Raw genomic sequence first — 24,128 nt, 5'->3', positions numbered from 1 at the left:
GTGGCATAAGTGGAAAGCGGAGTTATAGTTGAGAGGGTGTTGGGCTGAGTGGTGGGTTTTGACTTTAATTTAATAGTTGCTTAGGAGTTAGCCCAAGTTTTAATGCTCTATCCTTTCCTGGGTAACAATTAACTTAACTGAAGTTTAATTCTTCAACTTTAATAGAGTTTCCCAAAGCATTCCAGATGGAGAGAATTGCCTATCAGGATCTTCAATTTCCTGGGCAATTCCCATAGAATCTGCTGGGTGTGGGATTCAGCATGGTCCCATTGTGAAACTACATTGCTCCAATGACTATTTGGCCATCAAAATATCTGGGGAAGTGTTGATATTATTCATGGCTCTCTGGAAGAGGTCTCAGACTAAACATTCAACTAAATACTTACCAATATTTCACTAAAGTCCTGAGTACTCCATATACCAAATCATTAGTTTCAAAACAGTACTTTAAATGTTCTCCACTAACAAAAACAGAAATGGCTGGGAAAACCCATCAGGTTGGCAATGCTAATCAAAGTTAACGTTTCCAGTCCAGTGACCCTTCTTCAGAGTTCTGAAGAAGAGTAACTAGACCCAAAAGATTAACTTTGATTTCTCTCCATAGATACTACCAGACCTGCTGAGTATTTCCAACAATTACTCTTTTTGTTTCTGATTTCCAGCACCCACAGTTCTTTTTGTTTTTTCTTTAAATATTGTATTTTAATGTGTCCTTTAAAATTATTACAAGTTAATATTGGCAGCTGATAAAATACTGCAGGAATAAGCAGTTGCTGCAGGAAGTCTTTTAGAGTCTTCTTAATGTAATATTTATTACAATGAAATGGGACTCTCAGCACATCTATAAATTCTGAACCCATCCCAAATTCTGGTGGTATGATTATTAGAATGTTTGTGCTTGGAATGCATCTGTAAAAGCAGGTCTGTGGTATCTGTCCCAACTTCAACAATAAGAAATTAAGAAAATAAGAATTAGGAGCTGGAGTGGGCAATTCAGCCCTTTGAACCTCTCCGCCATTAAATATCAGAAGTCACGTGACACCAGGTTATAGTCCAAGAGGTTTATTTGAAATCACAAGCTTTCAGGGCGCTGGTCCTTCATCAGGTGATGCGCAGTAGGTCAGGCAGCATCCAGGGAACAGGAGAATCGACGTTTCGGGCATAAGCCCTTCTTCAGGAAGGGCTTATGCCTGAAACGTCAATTCTCCTGTTCCCTGGATGCTGCCTGACCTGCTGCACTTTTCCAGCAACACATTTTCAGCTCTGATCTCCAGCATCTGCAGACCTCACTTTCTCCTCAAAGATTTCAACCTACTGCGAATCCTTCATCAGGTGATGAAGGGCCTTCATCTGACAAAGGAGCAGTGCTCCAAAAACTTGTGATTTCAAATAAACCTTTTGGACTATAAAACCTGGTGTTGTGTGACTTCTGACTTAGTCCACTCCAGTTCAACACCAGTGCTTCCACATCACGGCCATTTAATATGATCAACTCCAGTTTCCTGCCCGCTCTCCATAACCTTTCAACCCATTATTGATCAAGAAGAGGGAGAGACACATTGCCACTCCAGTGTGGCCTTTTTCTGTGCTGAAGCAAGAGCAGTACCAAAGAATCTGCAGTCCTAATAGTAGATTTAAGAGGATTTGTTCGAGGATAAATTACTTTTATGTCCTCTGATGATTGCTTGCATTATTTGAGCCAGAATTCTGTTGAAACCATTAAAAGCAGTGGTTGGAATTTCTAGAATAATCTAGGAATTCTGGATAAACATCACTAAATTAGGAAAGTGGGAAAGAAGATTTGTCACATTCCTATCCCACTTGCCACAGCAAAAGCTGGAATTCAGAAAATAAGGGCAAATTCTAGATGGAAGGTGGTACCACCCCACTTTATAGTTCCTTGACCAGAGAACTAGCTCAGTCCTGACCAGAAGTTCAGACCATTTGTTTATTTGTAGTGTCAGAAGACAGTGAATTCTGCTGGTTTTTTTCAGCAGAACCTTCATGTTAATCACTGCTTACAATTCCTAAGAAAATATAACGTTTGCCTTTGGGGATGGTCACTCAACTTTAAGCCCTCTTGAAACTGATATCACAACTTCCTCATATCATCTTGTTAAAAATCACTTGATTTATTTGTTTTATTGGAGGTAGCATACGGTTAATATGTTAATAATACACATTAAGTAGAAGGTAAATGATATCAGATGTTATTATTAATTATTAGATGTTAACTGGTATGAAATATTGTGCAGGGATTGAGCAATAGAAGGGTAAAGCAGCTGTTCCTGGTTAATCACTCCAGACATTTCCCATTGTGTCCTGTCATCACCTGAACTTCAGTCACAAACTATTGCACTACTTTCTCTCCGTCCAAAACACACGCCGATTTGTTCTTAACGTTTATACAGTGCAACAGCAATAACTCTTTTTTCCACATTTATTGTTTAGACATGAGCAACAAGTTTTTACTGGGTATTACATTTTTCAGCCAAAATGTTCTGTTGATGTGATTAAACAGGTAGATGTCTTATAAGTCAAAATTGTTCATGGTCAATGAAATGTGTGGCATTAAACTGTGGGTTACTGGTCTCTATAGTCATAGCATTTTGAAATAAGACAGCAAAACACATAATCCCTACAATGTGGAAGCAGGCCATTCGGCCCATCGAGTCCACACTGACCCTCCAAAGAGCATCCTACACAGATCCACCCTACTGTAACCCTGCATTTTCTCATGGCTAATCCACCCAGCTTGGACATCCTTGGACACTATGGGTAATTTAGCATGGCCAATCCACCTAATCTGTATATCTTTGGACAGTGGGAGGAAACCAAAGCACCCAGAGGAAATTTACACAGACACAGGAAGAATATGCAAACTCCACACAGACCATCGCCCAAGTCTGGAATTGAACCCAGGCCCTGGTGCTGTGAGGTAGCAGGGCTAACTGCTGAGCCATTGGATTTCATATGTAGTTTCTTTTTTGTATTAGCACTAGAATCGGGGCATTACAGTGTCACTTGGGGTGGGCGAGCAATCAGGTTGTATGATAATGCTGGCACAAGGCTTGTGCCATTTTGAGTGACATCCTTTATTGCCCACTTCAATCACTGACCACTTCTTATTCCATGCAAGAATGAAATGGGAGCTGAGGATAGAAATGGAATTTCAGGCTAAAAAAATCTGCAGTTCGTGACCTGAGGAAATGATTTCTTGCATCAACATAAATCCTTACCCAGTGGAGGGGCAATGAGTGGGGGTAGGTGAAGAGAGTGCTGTGGTGAGTTGCTATGGTGAATATTATGATTGAGGGTTAAAGAAGGCATTAGCCTTCCTCATAATGCCCAGAAGAACATTCCAGCTCCTTTACCTCATAATTGCACAGAAAGGAGTAAAATTGACACAAAAGATTACATTACTATACCTCTACTGGCCCTGGATCTATATCATCTGACAGTTTTCGCAACAATGTCCATGATCTGTACAGCCCAGGGTTAAGAGCCTGCTGAGATCTGAGTAACATCTCTCGATCCTGACTTGGTTCTAAGCTTGTGTCTTCTTCTTCACAGTAACAATTCTGAATTCATTTTGACTCTTAACATTGTGGATCCCCTTCATGGGGAGGTGATGATCTAGAGTATTAATCCAGCAACCCAAGTAAAGTTCTGGGGACCCACTTTCGAGTCATACTTTGGCAGATGGTGGAAATTGAATTCAAAAAAGAATCTGGAATTAAGAGTCTAATGATGATCATGAAACTGTTGTTGGTGGTCCGGGGGTGGTGGGGTGGGGTTGCGGTTTGCGAGGATGGTGATCTGGTTCACTAATGCCTTTTATGGAAAGAATCTGCCAACCTTACCGGGCCTGGCTTACACGTAACTCCAGCTACACAGCAATGTGATTGACTCTGACCTGCCTTTAGCAATTAGGAATGAGCAGTAATTGCTGGTCTTGCCAATGAATCCCATCTCACATGAGTGAATAAACCAAAATTACAGTTACCAAATTTCAATGGGGCAGTGGTCCCGCTGAAAAGACTTTTCTGACGTTTCCTAAACTAAGTAAATTTTACAATATTCCTGCCCATTGTCATCACTTTATACTAAAGTCCTTGAAATGTCCCAAAGTTTTAGATTGCATCATTGTGAAATCAGCAAAATGACAGGATTTCATTCATTATTGATGCTAACTTCCTACTGCTTTCTTTTGCTGGCATCTCATCTGCAGTATGTCACCTTCCTTATAACTTTGTCTTCATTGAACTATTGATCCAACTGTAGTTATTTTAGAAAGAAATACTTCTAGCATATATACTTAATGCAATACTGCAAACTTTCTGTTTTCATGAAAATTTTGACTTACAAAATGCAACAACCCCCAAAGCTACTTGTTCTGCATTACAAACTATTTTGTTTTGGGTCTGTAGTTAACCAAATATGTACAACAATCCTGTATATCTGCTATTGGTTCATGAAATATTGTTGCTGCTGTTAGCTAGAGAATGTTAAATCATTTGATTGAGATCACTACAGGTTTGGATTTGAATCAATTGCTTTGCCAGTTTAGATAAGAGCAGTGATTTCTTTCAGCCACATTTACCATTCAGAAACAATGCATAAAAAGTCTCTAATGGATTTACAATCAAGTAACAGGAGTAGAACTCTGAATTTGTTGAAATGAAAATGATGTTCAAATTTGAATTCAATTCAGATCCATTGATTGTTATAAGCCTGGCATTTGCAATACAAATGTGAAATGACTTTATGCAACACCAGCACTACTATGGACCTGGCACATTTTGCTGGCCCAAATCCAATGCTGGTGTAAGCAGTTTATAATATTACCTGTATATCATTTCACACCAGCACATTAATTTCTCAAAGGACAACAAAAAGCAACCTCATACCAAGCATTTAATAACACATGGCAATATTGCTGCAATCCAATAAATTATTCAACAGTTCTTGTACTACTATGTAGTCTTCAGAGAATTCAATAGGCAGCCTTTCTGACTCTACGCAAAGCATTAGAGTGTAACAGAGTCTGCAAACAGGATTATCTCGCTTTCTGTTATGCTATTGCACCATTCGCACTACAATGAAATGCACCTTAGTCTGTGTGCCTTGCACTGTTCACTGTTTACTTTCAAACAGTAATCAACACAATGGTGACAACAATAACTCCTGTGGACTGTATTGCTGTTAGGAGATGGTCAGTTCTAAATTGATCACTGTCCTATACATTTTATAAAGTGCTGCACCATACTGATGGTCAGTTGTGGGCAATGCTGCATAGGTGTAGCCAATATATCAAGGTCCGAAGGTGAGATAAACACTTTCTTTATAGGTTGTAAACTCTGTAAAAAGCTTTGGACATTTAGCCTTTTAAATATGATAATTACATTTTCTATGACATTAGTTATGAACAGAGCATGGGATTAGTTTAAAACAGATTTATCTGTATTCTGGACAGGGAGTGAGGAGAAAAGAAGATCTAACTTTAATTCAGATCGTGCCTACAGAATCTCAGAATGTCCTAAAGCTCTTTACAACCAATGAAGTTGTTTGAAAAGTATTTACTGTTGTAAAGTAGGAAATGTGATATCTAAAATACACAAAGTGATATCTGACAAACAACAATGTAGTAATGACTGGCTAGAGAAATCTATTTTATTAATGTTTATTGAACAATAAATGACCAGGACACCATGGAGAACACCCTGTTTTTCAAATATACAGTATTTGGAGCACAAAAACTGCATATTTTGGGCTCTGTTAGTGTTTATGCATGGCCATATTCCATCTTACTCCATCTCACCCCATCAGCAAATTCTTCTATTCTTTTCCCAGCAGAGTGACATGGTGGCACAATGGTTAGCATTTCTGCCTCACAGCAGCCAGGACCAAGTTCAATTTCAATCTTGGGCAACTGCCTGCGTGGAGTTTGCACATTCTCCCTTTTTCTGCATGGGTTTCCTCTCACAGTTTAAAGATGTGCAGTTAGGTGGTTTGGCAATGCTAAATTGCCTGTAGTGCCCAAGGATGTGCAGGCTAGATGGGTTAGACATGGTAAAATGTGGGGTTGGTGGGGACTGGGTCTGGGTGGGATGCTCTTCAGAGGGTCAATGCTAACTTTCCCATGTGTGTTTTTGTTTCAGGGTGTTTTTTTTTCCAAACTGAGGAGACTCTAAATCTCCTGTTTTTTTTGTGCTTATATTTTCTCCTGCACCCATGATGTGTGTGTGCAGGTGTGAGACACAGTCAAAGACAACAGATGTACTAATCTTTATTCAATTTCCACCCCCAGGAAGAAAGGAAACATCTGAGTGGACAGTGACAAGCAGTGCCCTTCTCATCAAAGGGCAATTCTGTGTGATCAAAAAAGTGAAGGGGAGGGCAAAGATTAAATCAAAATAGAGTTGGAAGGGGAAATAAAACACTCCACTTCAGGATGTTTTATTGGAAATATACCAATTGATCCAGATTATAGTGCAACAACAGATGTTAAATAGTCTGTAAATAATGAATCAAAAGCAAATACTTTTGATTTACCTAAACATCTAGGCAAGCAGACATTTTAATCTTTCCACATTATAGGGGTTCTATGATCTGAAATTCTATGATTATCTCCCACATGTACTTGCCCACCTTCCTGTAAATGCATATATACTATTCACCTCAACTACAACTCAACTGCATTGTCACCTCTCTCTGTTAAGACATTTCTCCTGAATCCCTGATTTCAATTAGTAGAGACTATCTTATAATTGGGAACGGTCAATTAACTGAAGGGCTAGCATACAGATCAGACTAAAATCAACAGTAGAGGGTTCAATTCCATTCCAGTTGGATGGTCTTGGAACCCCTCCTTGCTCTACCTGTAATTACATATCACAGCACTGTGATACATAAATAAACACCAGCAGTAAGCCATTAGGTAAAGAACTGAAGAAGATGTTAGGTTATGATCTCTCTGAATGAGGGTGGACTGACTGACGATAGTGTAAGTTAATGAAGGACACTTTTTAAAAAATTCATTCATGGCATGTCGGCCTAGTTCATGTCAAGGATGATGTCAGTACTTTTTAAAACATTGAGTTAAGTAGCCTTTTTAATTAACTCCATAGCTTCAAAATCAAAACCTACACAGCGAACTAGAACAACCTTCTAATGTTATTAATAACTTGAACAAATAATGAGCAATGAAGACAAGAAACTTTTGCAGCAATGGCCTAATTGGAGACTGTTTTTTTTTAAAATGACCTGTCCTATGTGAAAAAAATGCCCAAATTTTAGGAGAGTAGACTAATTTGAACAAAAGCATTTCGGTGAAACTCTACACTACTGAAAAGAAACTACATTTCAAAATTTTAGACAGAATGCTTCAAGAGTTCTGCAGTGTACTGTAGGAAGGGTTTAGAGGAATAAGGGCCAAATGCTAGCAAATGGGACTAGATTAATTCAGGATATTTGGTTGTTGTGGACGAGTTGGACCGAAGGCTCTATTTCCATGCTGTACAGCTCTATGACTCCATAGTGTGGGAAATGGAACTTCATTTTTGCATGCTTGTAGAATATAGTCATCAAATGAAATATATTCAAAATTAGGTTCACTTCTGAGTGATAATTTATATTATTTCTGCCTGTTTGCAAGGATCTCTGGAAAATCTTTTTATGAGCAAACTGGTGGGCACAGTAATGTCAGCTTTCCAAAAATGTACTCTTCTCCATAATAAAGAAGGATGCAGTTTAAAAACCTTGGCAGAGCATATTGTGAATAACCTGCTGATTTAAAAAATAATACAACAAATTTGTATTTTAAAATCAAAATGCTGCTTAACAGGGAGTCAGTGCAGATCAGCAAGCACAGGTGTCAGTGAATAAACATACAGTGGAATTTTCAATAACCTTGAGATTAGAATCATGGAAAGTGGAAGGCCAGCTAGGTGTGCATTACAATCATCAAATCAAAAAGTAATAAAGGCACAGATGAGCTCAGAGGAGAGAGAACATGATGAGCTTTGATAGTTGCACATCAGGCTGAGTGAAGAAAGTGAAGATAGCTTATTGAGAAAATGTTCATAATTAGTGTAAGACAGTGGACAATTGCTTTGAATTTTGAAGTGAAATATGTTGATCCAGAATCAGAGTTCAAAGGAAGATGAAGTATTCAAGGAGTAGAGAGACGGACCAAGGTGACATTTTGGTGATAAAAGCCACACCATCTGCACACTAGTGTGTTTGGGGAAATTGGTGGAAGATATAACCTGATGGGGAGGCTTTATTCAAGGAAAACTATCATCCCTCAGCCAGTTTTCTGGCAAGACCATGACGTTGATGCAATTATTCACTATGAGCTCATGGACAACAGGAGCCAAATGATCTCAATTTAGACCAGAGAGGAGTTGAAAGATTGTCTGATGTTGCTTTCAGTTTTTGATTGATTGACCAATGCTTTGAGCCATCCCAAATTTTGCAAACTGAGCTGTCACCATCATTCCTTGATTTTGATGATGTGGCTGAAAGCAGGAAGCTTCTGTGACAAGCACTTCCTTGTTAACAGAAAGCTGCTGTAGTCATTTTCCACAGCTCTTTTTCTTTTTTGTCCTGCCATAATTTTGTAAGTTCAAGAAAGCTGCAGTTCCGTTAGGCTATTTCTAGTACAGGAAACACTCACAAAATATGCACACTTCTACAAAATTTACTAAACCTGTCACAATTCTACCACCATAAGAATGTAATTCCTTGCTAGTGTGTTAGACAAGCCAAGGACTTTTAAAGGGGTGCTTTGGGCTATCTTCACCAACCGTTTCACTTGCTCCTCATTCTCCACCTTAAATTACAAAGCTGTTTCACAAAAGTTTTAATTTTTGGAAGATGAAGAGAAGCACAAAGATCCCTCAACAATTTCTAATATAATGGTCCAGATCTTCTAGTCTCCAGGTAACTGGAGATGAGAGGAACCCTGGAGAATGTCAGGAGCATGTGTAAGTTCTGACATACTAAATATATGAGAATTGTACAGATATTTATGTACAATCTGATAGGAAATTACTGGGCGTCTGTATCCCTCCAAACAAATCCCGACCCTTAATTAGAGTTGGAGAATTCAGAGAATTCTGATTTACTTAGCTGAATAATTAGCCAAGTAATGCTAAAGGATTAAAATCTGCTTTAACTTCTACAAAACTGAGCCCCCACTCACTCGTATTGCACATTATATGAACACCCAGCACCACCCACCACTAGATTCTGCATTAGACTTGCCCTGTCTCTCATCTTCAAACTCCCCTCTGTTCTGGCTTAGCATCAGCTTCAATAGCCCTCTTCCCACCGTCACTCCATACTCAACCCAACCACACATTCCCTCTTAGGACCCAGACATGACCTCACCCTACTTCCCTATCACTCCAGACATGACTCAAAGCACATCCCACTCTACTCAAGCTCCAAAACAAAGCAGGCCACCCATACCTTCTAGACTGAACCTTCCAACTTCCAGACCTGACCCCCTCCATTGCACCTCCCACCCATTCCAACTTGACCCAATGTGGACCCTGTCTTCTGTAACTAGCTCTGTCAACTAAAACCCTTGATTCACACTAAAGCAGTCTACTTGAATCGACCTGTTCTGACTCCACCTCTGTCCTAAATACAAAAGACCACACCTTTGTTCCAGACTTCACACACTTGAAAAGCCTGCAGTTACAACTTGACCACCCACAGATCCTAAGACCTTACCTGCCACAGCTGCCACCCTGACACCCATCTTGAAACTGTACCCCCTCAACCAACTTGTGCCCCAAAGCTTCACATTACTGATGCCATAGTTCCTCGCCCACTGGCCACCACACCAACTACCCTTCATCCACCAGAAACCCTATCCTCACACCTGCACCAACCCACTGTTTTTAACACAAGAAAGCCAGGTTAAATGACTCCTTTTAAAACATGAATTCATTTGTTCTGGGAGAAATGTATCCACAAGTGAAGGCAACCTTTTAAAAGAAACCTTTTTACAACCAACAAAGATGGTATATAAAGAAGGGAAGCCAATTTACCTTTCCTCACCTGGGAGCTTAATGGATTTCAGATATCCCATCTGGAACTGTAACAAATTGGGGAACCTGACTTGGTGACTGGTCATAACGGGATACGAGTGTATGTTTTGTTCTGATCAGATTTGGAAACTGGGCTTCTGATTCTGATCGGAAAATTTGGGGCAATTACTTCATTGGGAAGTAAAACATTCTGCATTGCAATAAATGTCCACTCTTACAAAATTCATATATTCTGTCCTCCAATATGATTATGCTCCTCTGTGTCTTGTTTGCATGGGGTTTCCCTCAGTAGAACTGACCAATTATTTGCTGTTACCACCTCTCATTAATACCTAGTTTTTATCTACATTGTTTCACTGCTACCATTCACACTCCCTTTGATTTTTGCTTTGGGCTACCTTCACCAACTGTTTCACTTGCTCCTCATTCTCCCCGTTTCCTCCAGCATAAAACTCATCATTTTGCAGTCCCTTTCAGTTTCAAAGAAATTATATTGAATTTCAAATGCTAACTGTTTCTTTCTCCCACAGATGCTGCCAATCTGCTGTGTTTTGCCAGAACTTTCAGTTTTATCTCACAAGGTGTATCCTTTCTTGTTATTTTGGGGTAAATTTAGTATTCCCCAAAATCCACTGGAGTGTTGCACTTAAGGTGAGCACAGGGAGGAAGGGGTATGGTGCTTTGTCTTAGGCACCCCATTTCAAGCATAGTTCCCATTGGGAGTATGAACTTGGTGAATTTAAACTCATGCCGCATGTATGTAATGAACAAGAAAGTGATTGCACACTATTACCTGTGCTAGGGATTATACTTATGAATCACTTCACTAGAAATGCATGTTTTAGCTTGTATACCATTTAGTAGCACAAGAAAAATAGCTCTAACTACCTGACATTAAAGGATGTACTAGCAGAAGAACTATTTAAAGCCCTAATGGACTAATGAATTCAAACAACACCAGAAGTGAATGGTATTGAGATGTCTGTACAATGTACTTTGTCCTGTTACGATGGAGTTCATAATTTTTCATTCTCAATGTCATCAAAAATCATTTATAAATATTCTGAACCGCAGTTAAAGACTGCAACTTTAAAGTTGCGTATGTGATGGAGCTCCATGAAGTGTGTGCACACCTTGCTTTCTGTTATAAAAGATTTCAAGTCATTAACATTGAGTAGAAGTCCATAGATCAGTAAGATTCAGGTAATATGATTTAGTAGGAACCTTGTCAAATTGATCCCAAAGTGATTTGTAAGCAGTCAACTGTTTTTTGACACAAATCTCAGAGCTTGGATCCTGCACATTTGCCATTTTGTTGCATGTCCCGCAGTTTTAAACCATGATAAAAGAAAGCTTTGGACACATTTTATATGCCATGTTTGCTATTCACAAGATATTTGACTGGTGGTGTTAATGATGGAAGATGTGGACAATCAAAGTGAGATCCTATGAATCACTTTCAGATTAAAAGGAGAATCCTCCAAGACACCTGGTTATCAAAGTCAAACAAGGGTATTCTTCTTCTCAGATCACTCAGTTAATTGTTCTATTTCCCACCCCAAGAAATGGTAGGTGTCATGTTTGGCGGAGGGATTTCTGATTATTTTGCCTCCTCTGCCATTTTTGTAACTATTGAGACGGTCTCTATCTTATATCGTATGTTAATCATTGAAAATATAATGATATGCAAATCAAACAAACCAAAGCAAAATGACTAAACATTGGTACAAAGCATTAATATTTTATTGAAAGGTAAAAAATGTTTTTGTTTGTGAGCATATTTTGATCTTCCTGATGTGTTGTTTTTATTTTTGGTTGATCATCTTGAAAATTAAAATCTATATTATTCAAGCTCTATCTATTCTTGAATTTAATGACAAACTGTCAATAATTCTAAAAATTTGCATATTGCATTTACCTTTTAATTGCATTGCAAAAATTTATCTGAAAGATGAAATTTTGATACTTAATTTGGGTTATTTAATGCAGTAACTCATTTTGCAATAGGTGACCTGATAATTTATTTCAGGAATTAAATAACTACTTGAGCACATTCTGAATAAAACTCGTTATACACTTGTTCAGGAGCACTGATAACATTTTAAGTACTCTGGGTCAATACATCAGAAAGACAGAGGATTGCACAAGCAATTGGCTCTAGATGTGTCACTTTTGCCCTGACCAACTATTTAACCACTGAAAAGTTAAAGGACTGAAAGAAAAAGAGCAATCTAGAAATTCATCTAGTAATGAAATCCTTTAAACAATGTTGAATCAAAGCTCAATGGGGAAAAAGTTCAAAGTTAAACACAGCAATTATAAGATGGAGGAATATTTAATCTTTTAGTGCATGATGGTCATATACTCTTAAGAAGTGTTTCCAAGAGGGAGTGCCAGATGTTTTCTCTTTAAAATAAAACACCTGCTTGCTTGGAAACAGACGGTGGAAAAAAATCTGTTACTGACATGTGAGTTAAAGAGATCAACTGTCAACAGCTGGAAAGCTGATCCTTTAAACACACTGGAAATTGTGACATTTTATGAACATAGCACACAGAAACTCTAAATCAGAAAGGAAAGCACCTTGCAAAATCTTGCTAATCTGAAAGCAATGTCCATTTCCCTTTTTCCCCTCAGCTTGCAAGACTGTTTGACACCAAAAAACATTGTTAGACTACATTGATTATCCACCCAATAACACCAATAACACTCCATATTAATATCATTTTCCTCAAGTCACAATGATCGGCAAGTCCTTTGTGTTGGTGCAGAATTTGAATTACTAATGAAATTGGTGGGACTACCTGGTATTGAAACAAAATGACAAACAAGCCAAATTCTTTCAGCATCTGCAGTTTGACCATCTGCAACTATGGATGTCAATCCCATTCCAAATCCTAGTGACAGGGTCAATTGTTGAGATTTTTTTATTCACCCTGCTCATACATACTTGTGGAGCAGGTGGGACTTGAATGCCCACCTAATGGCACAGGGACACTGTGCCACAAGAGTCCCAGGTCAATTGTCAATTTAATACGAGTGCATTAGCAGTGTCCACCTCCAATTACAGTAATGTGCCTCCTCCCAAAGGGGCAGGTGGCTCAATAACCCTATGTCTCATGAAAATTGGAATCTTTTTTGGGGCATTAGTGTGACAACCCAGTTCCCACATATCATATAACCACCCCACTGCAAATGGTTGGACTTAAAAAAAGGAACAGACTCCATGGGGAACTGGGTTCCATCCTTTTTGTTGGTCTTTTAACTAGAGGCTTTCTCTAGCTGTGCTAAACCAAGATAAGAATTTGAGGTGTGAAAGTGATATTGTTCAAAAATAGCCCCAATTTTAACTACTTCCAGCTCACTCCTTTCATTGTACTTCCCACTCCCACTTGCTAGCTTCCATTTTGATTTCACTGGGTTCAGCTGGAAATTAGACCTACAGTATGGTGATGGAGATCTGAGTTAAAATAGCCAGATTTGATGCTGTTGAGTGCACTCACCAAAAGCAAACTCTGTGAAAATGTGAGATGTGACTTCTGAGGAGGGGTTGTTAGTGGAGAGGTTACAAACTTGAACATACATACACAAGTCTAGGATAAAGATTTTGCTCTGAATTTGATTTGGTATTGCCTTAATTTTTCGTACTCCCAACATACTGAATATTCTGTCTATCCAGTGCAGGCTCCCACACATACTGCAGATTGTCTGATGAAATATTTGCATGTGATCAGCTGCTAAATATCATTTAAATAGATCTAGCAAACATTTATAAAACTGCATTCTTACCTACTACACAAGAGAACTGCTAAAATCCTGATTAATCATTCACTGCTGACTTTTTGATGTCACATTGGAACTTGTGCTTTAGGAAAGCAATTTGCTTTGGTTCTAAAGGACAAAACATTGGTGCAACAACCAGGCAGAGATAGTTGATGGGGTGAATGCTGTCCATGAGATTCGGAGAACGGAGAACAGTGCAGCACAGTACAGGCCCTTCGGCCCACGATGTTGTGCCGAGTATTTCCCTTAATCTAAGATTAACCAAACCTACACACCCCTCAATTTACTGCCATCTATGTGTTTGTCCAGCAGTCTCTGACTCTCCTACCACTGCTAGCATTGGAATCCATGCACCCATCACTCTCTGTGTAAAGAAGTTACCTCTGCCATCTCCCCCAAACCTTCCTCCAATCACCTTAAAATGATGCTCCCTTGAGACAGCTATTTCTGCCCTGGGGAAAAGTCTCTGGCTATCACTCTATCAATGCCTTGTACACCTCTATCAAGTCACTTCTCTTCCTTCTCTTCAGTGTGAAAAGCCCAAGCTCACTCAACCTCTCTTCATAAGCCAAGTCCTCCAATCCAGGTAGCATCCTGGTAAATTTCCTCTGCACCCTCTCTAAAGCATCTATATCCTTCCTGTAATGAGGCGACCAGAACTGGACACAATATTCCAAGTGTGGTCTAGCCAGGGTTTTATAGAGCAGCAGCAAAACCTCGTGGCTCTTAAACTCAATTCCCTTGTTAATGAAAGCCAAAACACCATACGCCTTCTTAACAACCTGATCAATTTGGGCAGCAACTTTGAGGGATCGATGTATGTGGACCCCAAGATCCCAGTGTTCCCCCACACTGCCAAGAATCGTAACTTTAACCATGTATTCAGCATTCGACCTTCCAAAGTGAATCACTTTGCATTATTAAATGGTAGGACAGACTTATGGGGCCAAATGGCCAACAGGGAAAAGAGCAGGGGCATGAGACATAGCAAGTTGCTATTGCAGAGAGCCAGCAACAACACAATGGTGGAATGGCCTCGTTGTTAATGCAGGAACTGTTCTATGATAACACTGCCAAACCACACTTGCCTGAATGCCATTTGCATCCCTGCAACCCTCACATGGGGCTCCACATCACCATCAAACAGGAGACACATGACAGCTATCCGGCGTAGAATTCTGCCTTATCTTCCATTTCCCCCAAGCTGCTGTGGGGGGGACTGGCACACAGGTCAAATAATATACCAGCTGCCTCAGTGAAATCCTGCTAACTCAGCACAGTTTCAGTCATGGTCTGTCCTGGTTGAGTTAGCATTTACGTCAAGCATTTGTCACTGGATAACTGTGAAACTGAACGTAGCAGTCAATTCATCTCATGGATGAAACTAATTTAAAAAATCTTGCCCCAATCCCTAATAATGGGCACAGGATCATTTACATGAATCCAAAAGATCCCTCAGTACAGTGACTCTCCAACAGGGCAGCACTCCTTCAGCACTGACCCTCCAACACTCCCTTTTCAAATATAGATTTTTTTTGTACAAGTAACCTTTTTAAGTATGCATACCCCAAAGTGTTTTCATATTTTGCTTCTTCCACCCATCCAAAGAGTTCATGTAATATAACAATTCTTTGAATGCTGACCATCTACAGTTACTCATGCATAAGTACAAACTGAAAATTATAATAAATTATATAATTCATCTATCTAATTAATTATGTCTGGAACAATTGTTCTACTTAAACGTCAAAGGGACGTCATAACAGGAAATCAGACTGGGCAACAGAATAATCTCACATTTTATCATTGTACACACTCCTTAAATTAGCTGGAGCTCAAGAGAACTTTCCTATTTTCAGAACAACATGGTACATAATAAATCACAATCCCTAAATTTTTTTATAGAGAATACTATATAGGACAATATTGAAGCTCTAAGAGATGATGGAACTAACCATCTATCTCATGTGCAGGCATAGTCCCATTCTCTTCTTAGTAATCTCTTGTTCTCCTACATACTCCCTTCTACACAGGAGATACACAACCTCAGAATCATTACACACAATCCTTAGCATCATATGTTAGCAGTCTTGGAGCCAGAATTATAAAACCTTTGTCTTGTAGGGCAAGAAGAAAAATGCCAATGGCACAGAGTAAATAAATGTCGCCTTCTTGCATCTTGCATCAACTACTACAATAAAAATACCGCAAAAAGGATCTTTGTATAAAATAGATTGATTATCTGAACAGCATAGTCTACAGGAATCATTTTCAAGTTGTTATAAAAGAACATTGCATAATTTGTATGATGTGGAGATGCTGGTGTTGGAGTGGGGTGGATAAAGTCACAAATCACATGATACCAGCGCTCCAAAAGCTTGTGATTTCAAATAAACCTATTGGACTATAATCTGGTATCATGTGACTTCAAGATTTGTATGCTCATGTGGAGTAGTCCAATAATCATACTTGTCTAGTTCTGCTTGAGTTCAGTCTTGACCACAGTCAACAATGTAGCATATATTAATTCCAGAATTACCTACACTAAATTGTCAATCATACATCACTTAAACCCATTCACATTATGAATGCCCTGACCATTGCTCTCAAAGCCTGACACTTCAGAACTGTTGTTCTCAATCACATAAATTCTGTTGGCATAGACACGTTGTTGAAGAAGATAATAATGAGATCAAGTTGTTGATACAAAGTACTGTTAAATTCTTCAGAACTACAGAAAATAATCTTGAATTATTTTTTTAATCTGTGCACAAGTTTTAATTCAGTGCCCAATGGCTTAAACATTAAACAGCTACTGATATTACGTTCATCATTTAATTTTACCATGGCAGTCCAAGCAGAAATTCTACTCACATCTAATTCTGATGTTTTACCCATGTGTAATGACAAATAAATAAAATCAGATTAATATTCAATATTTGATGTAACATTTATTCTACCCAACCGTCTTTAGTTTATTGCAGGCTGACAAGTACTATTTAAATAGTATGCCTATCATATTTGAGGCTTACATATCTTCCTGCTGGATTTCACTGCTGGAATCTTTCCCACATGAAGCTGAAACCCAAGCTCTATTAATGAACAAAGGTTTTTGTTCAGAAAATTTGCATTTGTATGGAAATAAGGACAGTTTTAAAATGATCTTTTCTCTGTTGCTACTAGTATTGATGATAAAGCCACTATGGCTGATTTTATAAACCAGTGATTTTGGTTGGAAGTAGTATTCCCCTTTCTGTATAACAGGTAGAAAAATCATAGGCTTATAAATACATGATGCATTGTCTGCAAGCACCATCCACCTCTGGAAGTACCAGATCAGGAAATTACTTTACTAAAATTATAGGGGTGATTTTAAATTCCACAATCTGCTGCAATGGAATTCAATCCCTGTTTCCCACAACATTACATGGGTCTCTGGATTAACAGTCTAGCAATAATACCACTAGACCATCACTTCCCCTAATTTATACTTACACTGCACAAAATTTGGTAACTGCTTTTTTAAGAGCAAAACTGGAAATTTGTCTCCCTCAGAAGGAAACCTGGAAACGTATCTATCCTGTTGGGTTCTGCTAAAGAGTACAAAAAAACACCTAGGTAAAAACTAAAAAGGAATCATAAGGAAGACATTGAAATGGTTCTCATGCTTTCCCTTTCTTCACATGTTTGTACACAGTATATTTGTTTCTTTGATTATACACGGATATTTGTTATTTATTTTTATAATACCATTCTGCACTATATTTAATTAATGTTTTTCTTCCCTGACTTCGCTTTTCTTTTTGTGGTTTACTTCTTTTATCTTCCTTTGTTGCTTCTCATGTTCTCTTTTTCTCCTGTTATTTATCTTATTTTGTTTTCCTCACTCTTCCTTTCATCAACCTACAGAAAGCAGTAGGGATGATACTAATAGATTTCAAGAGACAGAGAGAACCATGGACGAAATTAATCGCAGCTAGGCGTGGAGTGAGATAGTGTGGTAGGAAGAATATGGAGAAACAATTAAAAAAGGCACAAGTTTGAAGGAATTTCAAAAAACAGTTATCTTGTGTTTGCATACAAGTCTTTAAAAATGATAGTTGTTAAAACAGACAGAATCTTTGGCTTTAAAAATAGAAGCATTGACCACAAAAGTCAGAAATGTATGTTAAACACATATAAGGTATTAGTTTGGCCACAGTTGGAACATTATGTTGAATTCTGGGCACTACACTTTAGGAAAGACATGAAACCTTGGAGAGATTACTGGAGAGACTTACTGGAATGATTCTAGGGATGAAGAATTATCATTATGTTTTTAGACTGGAGAAAATGTGGTTGTTCTCCTCAATGCAGAGATAAATTGACAAATTTGATAAAGTGTTTAACATCATGAAGGATTGAGATAGAATAAGCAAAGAGATACTGTTTCTGATGACTGAAAGGTTGATAACAAGATTTCAGACACATTTAATCTGATTGACTAAAGAACCTGAGGAGACATGAGAATGGTATTTTTAAGCACTGAATGGCAAACATTTGGAACACACGGTCTGAACAGGACAGTGGAAACAGATTTAATAATAGCATTGAACAGGAAATTGGATAAATATTTGAAAGAGAAAAGCATTCATGGGAATACAAGGAAACAATGGGGAAGCTAGATTAACTGGCTTGCTTTTGAAATTAGTGCAGTGCAGACTCAATGGGCTGAATGGCTTCCTCTGTGCTTTACTGTTCTTTACTTCTGTAAAAGCATATTTTACTCTGTTTATTTCTAAAATTTAAAATTTGGAATATGAAATAAGCAGACATGTATGTTTTTTGATGAATGAACAGTCTGCACTGAAGCATAATACTATTTTAAACCATGTTTAAGTTATGTAATAAGTGGAATCATTGCATACATTCTAAATGAGATTATCAGCCCATTTGATCCATAGACTTTGAAAATGAACTACTTTGTCCTGAATAATGTTTTGATACCACTGAATTCTATGTGAGAATAATAATATAACAGTAAGATGGCTGTTGTTCATCAAAAATGACAAGTGACTGCACCTCCAAAATATTGAGGATTTATGTTCATTTCATGGCCATTTGGTAACTATCCAAAAATGCCAAAGCTAATTATTTTGTAGCTAATTCAGATGTAATGAGCTAAAAAGGAAGGGTGTCAATATTCACATCAAATTTAAAATCCTGATGGTTTGTGTGCCGCAAGATGGTATAATGCTCTGTTGTGCTACACAAATGGCCAGGATCAGATAACTGAGCACAAATTGGGAATTCTCATCAGTAAACTTTACATTTTGGATGTATTACCATCAAAGCACAGGAAGCTTCAATGTCATAATTTAATGGAGATTTTGCTGACTATTGTTCATCAGCATTGGAGAATGCTTAAGCACTTTCACAGGAATATGAGGAAACAATGGGGAAGCTTGATTCATTGGATTGGTCTTGAAATGGCCACTGCAGACTCAAAGTCACAGCTTTATCAGACAGTTTCTAGTTATGTCATCTTGACACATGATGATCCAGCAGAATCATTGATTTTAAAATGATTAATGATTTGGAAACTCATGTAAACAAACAAAAATACCATTATTTGTCTGAATGATTCATATCAGTAACGAACATAGGAAAGTGCCACTTACTTCTTGGTTCTCTTGGCCCATCCACTGTAACTTTTATAGCTCTGTGATAGGTGGCCACTTGAGGTGGGTTTGTGAATACTGTAATTGTCAATGTAAAACTTTTACCTGAAAAACACAGTGCAGATTAATTTTACTTATTATATGACCATTATGCCCAAGCTTCCAAACAACAATCATTGTATATACTGTTCTGTAGCCTTATGATGGTGTGGTCTTAAATAACTGACAGCACAGGTATTTATCATTGCACCCTGAGGTGAGCATTTACCAATGTGACTTGTGTTTTCAACATAACATTTTGGGTGAATTATTTTTGCCTGATATGGTCTCCATTCCCCTTCCCTCAGTTAAAACATTTGGGGGAGTGGTAGTACTCTACCCAAGCACTACTGTCATTTAAGGCTGGGAACTGCATTAATTACTTAAAAATGAGACTTTTAAAAAAATTCATTCATGGGATAAGGACATTGCTGTGTAGGCCAGCATCCTTTGTCAATTCCTAGTTAAAGGTCAACTACATTGTTATGGTTCTGGAATCACATGTAGGTGAGACCAGACAAGGATGGCAGTTTCCTTCCCTAAATGGCATCAGCGAACCAGGTGAGTTTTTTCCTGACAATAAGCAATGGATTCATGATCATCATTAGATTCTTAATTGTAATTTATTTTCATTGAATTCAAATTGCACCATCTGTTATGGTGGGATTTGAACCCAGATCTCCAGAATATTTCTGGGTTTCTGGATTAACAGTCAAGCAATAATATCATAAGGCCATTGCCTCCCCCCTCTGCCCCTATCTGGGTATTAATGAGAATGAAGGGTCTTAATAAGCTCAAAGGAGGGTGGAGGGCTTCCCCCTTGCCACCATAAGACTTCAGACAGGTCAGAGAACGAATGTATATGGTGGGAAGGCCAGCCACTGGGTCTTACCAAACCTCTCAGCCACCATAATAACTGACAGGGGAGTGGAAACATCCAGCCCTTTATCACCAAGATCTTTGTATTAATGTTGGTAAGTGTGTGCTTAATTGTTATTTGCAGAAAATGTTATCATACAAAATAGGGGTTGTGACCAACAATTATTTTATAAACAGTAATGTTAGTGAAAACCACTCAGTCTCCTGTGGCATGAACTTTTGCCAAAAAGTCTTTTATATTTATAATCCGTTCTTCTTCATTAATATGAGATCTGATAATGTAATCACATATCATATCACTGAAAAAAAAACTTTGTGCACTTGGAAATGTGTAGGACAGTTTTTAAGACATTACCTATGCGAAGAGTTTGCATTTGTGGTCATGGAAAATACATTTCTGATGGAAAGAGATGAAAGCATTAATCCAATATTGATGAAAGTATTTCCATTTTCGGTATATCTATCTACTGGGAAACTGTTTCCCTTAGTCTTATTTAATAATAATAAAATAATTCTACAATATGTCATTTCTGGCAAATTACTATATACCAAAGAAACATTTCTGTTGTTTGAGAATACCATAGCTCACTATTTTATACATTAAGAAGTCTGTGATTAACCCCATGTGGCTAAAAAGCGACATCATATTCTCATGGTCTCAAATATTACTGTTCCTTCTGAATCAAGTGATTGTTTCATCATTGATTGTGTTTGATTCATTAAAGTTGTTATGTAATTCAAATGTCCAAAAAGGCCCATTTTATGAAGGAGGTTTTTTCAATGCCCCTTCCTAATCTTGTCCAGAAACACTCTATTTTATCCATGTAAAAATTACATGTATTATTTACTCTCCTTATGTAAGTCCCCTTAGATTCATTTGACACTTTCTACAAAATAAAAATAGTGCTCTATCTCATAATTTAAAATCAACTTATTGGTATCTGAAGTCAGCTTTGTATCTACGTAATGTCAATGACAGTTGTGAAGATATAACAAAACTACATTCAAATCAGAAGCCTCAATGTCAGTGTAAACGTTTCAAAAGCCAAACATAATTTTTTGGAGGCTGGAGTAAGCCATGTGTATTGGAACAATTTGTAGTAAGCAAGAAAAAGAATTGGTTCTCTCCATCACACTACTGAGTTTCTCGCCACTTGTTTGCTTTGCAGGGTAGTATTGGAAATAGGCTACATGCTTTCCTGCTAATGAATTAGACCTCACATTTCTATTGGATTTGGTGGCCTTATGCCTTATAGCAAGTAGCTTAAAGTGTGACATTGTAGTGCTGTTGGACGAGGCTGGCCACATAGTTGCAGTGGTTGGGAAATGCCCTGAAAGTAAGTTAACAAACTAACAAGATCGTAAGTGTTCTTCAATAGAACATTAAGTATCCTCAAAAAGAAATTATTATAAAAAGGAATATATGAGATATGTGCAACAACATTTTAGTTATTGTTCATGCATGCATTTAGGATATCACCACTAACAGGAAATGGAAAAATGCTTCTCTTGACAAGGTTTATTTTTGTCTATCGACTGATTTTAGCAAAAAAAAGAGTGAAAGGTCATTTCACACTTGTACCTAAAGACGTTATACAATTTGAACAACCCTAACATATATTCAGGAGGTCTCAATGTGCTTCAAAGATGGAAATGTGTTGCTGGAAAAGCGCAGCAGGTCAGGCAGCATCTAGGGAACAGGAGAATCGACGTTTCGGGCATTAGCCCTTCTATCTGCAGACCTCACTTTCTCCTCAATGTGCTTCAAAACCAGTTAATTACATTTTGGAGTGCAGCTAGTGTTGCTTTGTAAACAGACCATGATAATATAGTCTGATTTTTCATTTCAGAGTGCATCATCTTCATGAAAAACAAAACTGCTTTATTTTGTTTGTTAAAAAAAAAAGGTACGGATCCCATACTTGGGAATGTAGGTGATAACCAGCTAAGATTTGCCACTGGAAGGATAAAGTAACAGAAATACGTAATGAACACAGGAATCTGAGGAGATGTGTATAGGAGCAATTTACAGACATTAGTTGAGATAAGAAGAATAAAGGATTTCAACATAAGGATGAGAATTTTAAAGTTAGGGATTTTGCAGGTTCTGGCCTTAAATTACCGTGAAGACCCATGTGATGTCTTACCCTATTAAACATGGAGCACAAATGCAAATTTCCATTGGACGGGTGACTGCTTTGAGATAAAAAGTCATAAAATATAATAAAATATGCAGAAAATTGTTACTAAAGATGGAAATTGGAAAGCTGAACTGGAGAGGCTTTGAACTGTTGAGTCTGGTGACAGTGAAGTCATAGGTGAAGTGTTTCAAGAATAAAATGTGCTGAGGCATGGCCAGAGGCCAGTGATGTTACAGCAGTGGAAGTAATGGTTTATTTAATGGATAGGATAAATACTTCAAAAATCAGATTAGGGATGACTAGAATGTAGAAGAAGCAAAGACTTGAATTTAAACAGCATCAATCATCATTCATAGGGTGTCCCAAGGTATTTACAGCCTACTAAGTAAAGCGTAGTCATTTTTTAAAAATGTGCACAGCGCACTCCCACCAAGAACTATGTGACAATGGACAGATACATATATGTCTTTTACAGCCACCATAACGTCAGACAAGGCTTTGGTTTGACATTTCATATGAATGGCAGCACCTTTCATAGTATTGTACTATCTGGGTTTTCGTGCTTAAAGTCCCGCTCACAGTGTCCTGCACTGGAAGTAAAAATATTGTTGGCTGACCCACAGTTGAATACGAGGCTGTAAATATTCAATTTCAGAAAGAGACAGTATTCATGGAAGAGTCTAGATGCATTAGTCAGAGTATAGAAATTGTAGCACCAAGAACAATAGGCAGGATTTTATCAACTTGTCTGAGGTGTCATCCGCGGTTCAGAGAACTGGTGTGGGATGGCCATGGTCATCACTGAAGGAGCCTTCCCTGGATTCAGGATCACGAAAGCTGTAGTCCCATATGCTGAAAATTGACAGCGAATCGAAGACTGGTAATTTTCTACTGCAAGCACTGATACCTGAGGAGCAGTGGCAGCTGTGGTAATGCACTCAGGTCACACATTGTCAAAGGACCACAGGCCAAAGGTGATTGAGGGCAGGATGGGGTTTGCGGGAGCAGGGATTGCAGAAGGAGGGGAAAGCAGTTTGGAGATAAGGGCAAAAAAAACTGCTAGTGGCCAAGTCCATGTCCATTGCTGGTCTTTCAATATGACACTGTGCCTGAAAGTGTGGGATCACATCCAACTCCCCCTGCCCCATCCCTAACAAGAAGGCCTCTGGCAAACCCAAAGAGGCATGGCTTAATGGTAAAAGTAGAGTAAGCAATATATAGGTAATGAGGTTAAAGTTTGTAATTGAGTATAATTATGTTGCTCATAGCCCCCTAATGTACTCACTGTATACCCATGACTGCATTGCCAAATACCAGACTAATGCCATTTACAAGTTCACTGATGACACCGCCATAGTTGGTCGAATCTCAGATGGTGACACAACAGACTACAGACAGGAGGTGGAAGATCTGGAAAAGTGGTGCACTGAGAACGACCAGCAAAACCAAGGAACTCATTATTGAGTTTCGGTGGGATGTTACTCGTCCCCCTACACACATTAACAGCACAGAGATGAAATGAGTGGGGAGTGTAAAGCTCCTGGGAGTGATCATTCACAACA

The 24,128-nt window shown here is 38.3% G+C and overlaps 1 protein-coding gene across 4 annotated transcripts in view; it reads right to left on the bottom strand.

Moving 5' to 3' along the window:
• The window catches only part of runx2a (RUNX family transcription factor 2a), a 153,401-nt gene that overhangs the window by 60,235 nt on the left and 69,038 nt on the right, over positions 1–24,128 (bottom strand). For all 4 annotated transcript variants that reach the window (XM_043682629.1, XM_043682603.1, XM_043682622.1 and 1 more), the window contains exon 4: positions 19,508–19,612. In XM_043682629.1, coding sequence (XP_043538564.1) covers positions 19,508–19,612 — 105 coding nt within the window. The remainder of the gene's footprint in view (positions 1–19,507; positions 19,613–24,128) is intronic.

The sequence above is a fragment of the Chiloscyllium plagiosum genome, chromosome 3 (assembly GCF_004010195.1).
Source record: "Chiloscyllium plagiosum isolate BGI_BamShark_2017 chromosome 3, ASM401019v2, whole genome shotgun sequence".
Lineage (NCBI taxonomy): Eukaryota > Metazoa > Chordata > Chondrichthyes > Orectolobiformes > Hemiscylliidae > Chiloscyllium > Chiloscyllium plagiosum.
The sequence above is the reverse complement of the archived record's forward strand: the minus strand, read 5'-3'. Positions and strand labels throughout refer to the sequence as shown.